The sequence below is a fragment of the Artemia sp. Qi Xiang Cuo genome, chromosome 20 (assembly GCF_049724085.1).
Source record: "Artemia sp. Qi Xiang Cuo chromosome 20, ASM4972408v1, whole genome shotgun sequence".
Taxonomy (NCBI): Eukaryota; Metazoa; Arthropoda; class Branchiopoda; order Anostraca; family Artemiidae; genus Artemia; species Artemia sp. Qi Xiang Cuo.
Genome location: NC_142813.1, coordinates 15,442,862 through 15,449,191, shown reverse-complemented (window position 1 = coordinate 15,449,191; position 6,330 = coordinate 15,442,862). Strand labels below are relative to the sequence as shown.

The 6,330-nt window shown below is 34.5% G+C and overlaps 1 protein-coding gene across 1 annotated transcript; it reads left to right on the top strand.

Annotated features, from left to right (window-relative positions):
• Window positions 1-2,299: 2,299 nt before the first annotated feature.
• On the top strand, window positions 2,300-5,902 carry LOC148939912 (uncharacterized). Its single transcript, XM_089106032.1, has 2 exons — window positions 2,300-2,434; window positions 4,734-5,902. Exon 2 carries the CDS (start codon window positions 4,736-4,738, stop codon window positions 5,900-5,902), a length of 1,167 nt encoding a protein of 388 aa, XP_088962158.1. The 5' UTR covers window positions 2,300-2,434; window positions 4,734-4,735.
• Window positions 5,903-6,330: the final 428 nt, after the last annotated feature.

Sequence of the window (6,330 nt, the reverse complement as noted above, 5' to 3'; positions counted from 1 at the left end):
TTTTCTTTTTCAAAGGGATTATGAAACCATGTTTCCAAATTATTGGAATTCGCCCAGACTCGGTAATCTCGTTAAACAGGAAAGACAAGGGCTTAGAAATGAAATCACCGAAGGCACTCATAAGAGGAAAGGGGATATCCAAATGACAAACACTTGTCTTTCTTAGTTTTTCAATTCTACTATGCATCTCAGACGGGGAAACAGTGGGTAAAGAAGTTGAAAGGGCTCCTGTAGGTAATTGGTCTGATAATGCTGGAAGGCTCTGGACAATAGAAGCACGGAATTTATTTAGATTATTGGCAGTAATATATAGATAGATAGATAGATAATTTTATTCACCCACTCGATACAAAACCACAAATGGCACGAATGGAGTATAAAGAAGAAGAAAAAAAAAAAAAAAAAAAAAACTTAAATTAAAAAAAAAAAAAAAACGTTACGAAAAACCCCAAATAAATAAAGAAATTATTAAAAAAAATCACTAAGGACGAATTGCAATTGCCAGACTACTAGGCCCAAGCGACCCCAAAAATTCAGAACGACGTTTCGTCACAGCAGCAATCGGATCTGTGATACCGAACCTTGCAGACATCTTGGAATTTTTAACCCCCGGTGGGGTATTTAAAAGAAATTTTGCATATTTGTAAAAAAGTGATCGAAGGTTTCTTTTATCACTAACACTAAATATATGCCAAAACGGTGATAAAGCCAGAAAGTGTGGGATCACCAGTGCATTATATAGCCTAGCTCGAATTTGTCGATTATATTTCACTTTAGTTGAAGATAGCGCCCCGTAAGCCTTACGTGCCTTTTCTGCGAAATTACTTATTTGGCGAGCACGTGTAGATGCCATGTTATGACCTATAGGCATTCCTAAGTACATTATGGAGTCAGACAGTGGAACCTCTTGAGCACCAAATTTGACAGCAAGATCTATACAATCTGCATTTCTCCTATTGAAAGCAACAATCTCGCTTTTACTTGCATTAAAAGATAGGCCTATCTCTCTATAAGCATCATCAAGAATCTGAAAATTTTCTTCAATACGAGACAAACATCTACTTAAATTAAAAATATCATCTGCGTAATTAAGTAATGTTACATCCAAACCTCGGAAAATGCAGCTCATTTGCACTAACTTTTGGGCCTCGAGAACACTATTATTATACAACCGGGGTGACGAAATTGCACCCTGCCTAATGCCCTTTCTAACCGGAATAGCTTTTGGTAATACCATCGGCCCGTTAGGAGACGGGACTTTAACATGGACTCGAAGCTTCTTATACATATCCCGAAAAGGCAAAATAACCGATCGGTCCACACCACGTTTATGAGCAGACACTAATAACTGGGGATGTATCCCAGAATCAAAAGCACGTCTAACATCATGACTCGCTAGAATAAGGGATTCATTCAGTTCATCAGCTTCTATTAATATATTAGCAAGAATATAATGGACATGCTCGCGACCAACACCTTTTTTAAATCCGAACTGATTATCGGGGGTAGAACATTGAAAAGCAATATGATCTATAACTAGCAATTCCATAAGCTTACATAAAACCGGCGAAACAGTTATAGGGCGGTAAGATACGCATTCAAACGGATTGGCAGTAATATCAGGGGACTCGGGTAGATTGAAGTTAAGCTGTTCAAGCTTCCTGCCACACAGCTTTTTAACCTCAGAATACCAATTTTTTGGTTTATTAGTGAACAATTTTTCGGCTCTACAGGGGCATGTACTACTACAACTGATACCCTGAACTACATATTTATAAAATGAGCGATTAATATTCTATTATTAATACCTCCCCAGCCTAAATAAGACTTAGCAGCTTCTTTATTCTTCATGAGCTCTACTCCCTGTCTATGTACCCCATCTTTCCAGCCTGAGTAAATAAATTCTATATCACCTAATTTCATGTTTCCTACCCCTGTGATATGAGTTTCTGAAACTCCTAATAAGTCCAATTCGAATCGTCTGAATTTCTCTGTCAAAATGTCGATATGATAGTTATTTTCTAACGTCGTAATATTCCAAGTTTTAATTTTCACATTTTTACTGGATATGAAAATCTGAGGATAAAACTAAATTTGTGAAATCAGTGTCGTAACAATCAAGTTTATCACTCATAAATTTGGTCCGACCGTCTTTTTATCACTAGTTTTCCAAGTTTGTAGACTGGTATTTGTATTCTCTGTCGCTTTCTTACTTTCTTGGTGAATTATCCAGACAATGTTATTGTTGTTTTATATTTTATTTGTCAATTCGTTTATTTTTTATAAGCTGAATCTGCTTAAACAATTGATACTGAAACAATCAGAGAAACTTCTAGTCATATTCTGTCATCTGAGCATCAAAATCAACCTTTGGGTATTTCATTGAATATAGCATCGGAGTCAGACTCACAGGAATTGGATAGAAATGACGAAGGTATATTTGGATTTATTAGTGGTACTTTATAATTCAGGCTGAATAAAGATAATTTCTGAAAGTTTTTCCTACCTAACAAACGTTCTTCACATTTTTAGTATTTAAATAGTATTGCCAAAAGTATTTTTTTCATTCAAGTAGGTCATTATATAGTATTCCCAAAAGTGTATATTAAGGCTTAGTTTAGATTTCGGCTCATAGGCAAGTGCATCAACGGAATTTAAACGCACAGTACTGAAACAGTGCAAGACTAAAAGTGGGTCTTGAGCCTCTCAACATTAATCTAATAACTTTCTTTTTCAGTTACTAGAAAGCTACACTAGCAAAGCAGAGATTGAGTTTGTTTTATACTTTGGTGATTTTTTTGAATTTTTTTCTGTCCAACACCAATTTTTTCCCAAACATGATGCAGCTTAAGAGGAAAACTTCGAATAAGACAAAAGATTAAACACAAATAAAACTAAATTTGAAAGTCCATTAATTATTACACTATAAACTTAATGACTGGCTTGTCTTTTTTTTTTCTTTTTTTTAGGACTATTTAAAATGTGAGAAAGCTCCCTCTTGTGCGCTATTGTCAGTTTATCAATAATAATTATATATTATAATTGTCATAATTATATTATATTGTAGTTATAGTAATATATTATAATTAAAATAATAATTATCAGTAATAATTTTTAAGTGCTATTGGTGTTCAACTAAACCATCTTTACCGAACGACTATTTATCTGTGAGATTCAGCTGTCTCGTGAAGATGATTTATGTAACACTGATTCAAAAATAATAGTTTTTTTTCAAGTTGAATTGACCTAATATGTTTTATTATACAACCCATTTTTTGAATTTTGGGAAATAATACCTTGAAATGCCTTAAGTATAATGTCAAGTCGAAATAAAAATTATCGTTTAATAGTATGCATATTTTACAGATTGGTAGCTTGAAATTATAGATAATTTTTAAGTAAAACTGTCATACAAACTCGTACAGAAAAATTTAAAGTATAACGGTAATAACGGTATAGTTATAACGTTATAACGGTAATAACTATGGTAATAACTCGTATGAGTAATAACTCGTAACGAGAACTTCGTATGAGGGTGTAAAGAGGGAGGCTTTGAATAGATTGAGATTAAGGAAGAGCCTGCTTAGCTGTGTTGGCCTCAGGCGGCTTGGTGATGCGGTAAGTTGTTAGTAGTAGTAGTAGTAGTACTCTAGTAGACTCAGAAAATTATATATATATCACATTTTTTTTACTGTACTGTAAGTTTTTTACTGTACAAAATAATTTATTGAAACCTTTCTATATATGTTGCATTTGTAAGTCTTTCTTGTAACTTACCCTCCCCCTTCTCTCCCCCTTATGCCTTATGATACTTCGCAGCAAGTTGTTCCAGTATCTTGAAACGACTGCTGTTATTTCGTTACCAATCTAAGAGACTTATTTTTTCCCAGCCAATGACAGCCTAACTCATGTACCTTACCAGTTGTGAATCAATATTATCTCCTGACTCTTTTTCCTTACTTGTTGAAGTTGCAAGCATGTTATCTAACAGGCAGTCAATCAAACTTTATTTGCCTACTTTACTTCGTTTGAATACAAGGGTGCGGCTAGGGTTTTAAGTTTCTAGGGGGGAATAAAGAATGTGTCGACAGAATCCTCCAGTATGCTGACTAATGCAGACACAAGCTAAATTTCCAAGGTAAATAGTTAAATTTTTCAAGATTTCGGCACGTGGTGCTGACATCTTGGAACCCCTCCCCCTGAGCTGCTCCCCTGACTAGCTATCATGATTGCAATCGATTGAATCGTGGATCTCTCACCCATACAAGTGAACATTCATTAAACAGAAATGTATGATTTGTTGTATTCCTTTTAGTTGTTTTGGTAGAAGTTGTACGTTTTTGAACTCACCATACATTTTTTAACATTGCTGCATCAGGTGTGTATTGACAACAACTATACGTTGACTTTATTTGACTCAATTCTGCTGCTATCTCCAACAGAGTCGCGGTTGGGTCTGTCCCCCCATGCGGGATAATAAAAAAAAAAAACAGGAAAAATTGTGCCAAATTATGGGTAAGTTGGGGCCCTATGAAAGAAAAAAAAATTTGATGATGTCCTATATTTATTTCACGATATCTGATAATGACACTGACCCCTATATTGATCTGATAATATCGGCTGCCCGATATATTGGTCGGACTTTAAGTGTTAAAATACCAATTTTTTTGTTATTTTTATTTTATTAATTTTAGTAAAACAAAATTAATTCAATATTTTGTCTTTTACTACAGGGATGATGCATTCTACTGTGTGCAGGTCTGATGATGTGAGTCATCCAATACTCTTAGGCCCTAAACCGATCGTTATGGTGAAAAAACTGGCAGAGAAGGCTATTGAAGAATTAACAGTTGGAATCTGGCGTTGCGGATCCTGTGCAAAAGCAGAGAAATCCCTTTTGATTCTAGATCTTCACATTGACACTGGCTGTGAAGAGCTTTCACCAATAGAGTGTGATATCTGCCCTGCAGTATGTCCTAATTACAGTAATTTTGTTGTTCATTTCATGGAACACCAAATGGGAGTGACAAGGAAATGTGCCATTTGTTTAAAAGAATCTATTGGTGATATGAGACAACATCTAGTGTTACAAGGTCACATCTCACCAAACTTGTCTGAACTAGACTTTCAGGTGAATGAATCACTAGTCGTTTCACAAAATCCTTCCACTAGCGTCTACTTAAATTCATCTAAATCAGAATCTGATGAAAAAGATTTAGACAATCAAAACTTGGATTATCTGTTGGTCAGTAAAAAACACACAAAATTAGAAAGACCTAAAAAAGAACACAGAGAAATAAAAATTTATAATTGTAATCCATGTAAGAAATGCTTTTCTTCCTCAAGGAGTTTGAAAGACCATCAAATGATACATACAGATAAGAGACCATTTAAGTGTGATATATGTAAGAAATGCTTTTCTACATCAAGCCACATGAAAAGGCATCAAATAGTGCATACAGGTGAGAGGCCATTTGAATGTGAGATATGTAAGAAATTCTTTTCTAGATCAAGCTCTTTGAAGAAGCATCAAAAAGTGCATACAGGTGAGAGGCCATTTGAATGTGATCTATGTAAGAAATGCTTTTCTCAATCAAGCAATTTGAAACATCATCAAGTTATTCACACAGGTGAAAAGCCATTTGAATGTGATCTGTGTAAGAAATGCTTTTCTCAATCAAGCAATTTGAAACATCATCAAGTTATTCACACAGGTGAAAAGCCTTTTGAATGTAAGACTTGTATGAAATGCTTTTCTTCATCAGGCAATTTGAATATCCATCGAAGAGTTCATATTGGTGAGAAATTGTTCAAATGTAATTTATACCAGAGAGCATTCTCAACTAGTTCGAACCTGAAATATCACCTAACAACCCATTCTAGGAAGAGGTCTGATAGTTAATAGTTAACAATAAACACATTGGATGGAATAGTGATTTTTTTTAGACAGAAGTTGAGATAGACGTCGAATAGTTAAAGCTGTTCCATGCAATCTAATTCTCTGATCTGAACTAACGTTTTTCTATATGTATTTATGAAAATTTCTGGTTGTTCTGATTCTTTGACAAGTAAGACTCGATCTTTATGTGAGAACTACTGCATTTGTAAAACCACAGCAGCAGAGCCAGTGCCGATTTTCTTCTTTCTTAGTGCCTATTTTGCCTTCTAATTTCTACTGCCTGGTGAAATATCTATTTAAATGGATAATTTCAACTCAAATAGAATTCTTCAGTGTTCAAAAAGCATGACTATCAGGATTTTGAAGTATCCAACCATTTAACAAGAAAAACAAGGTCCTGTGGTTCTTACCTTAGCGCAAAAAAAAAAAGA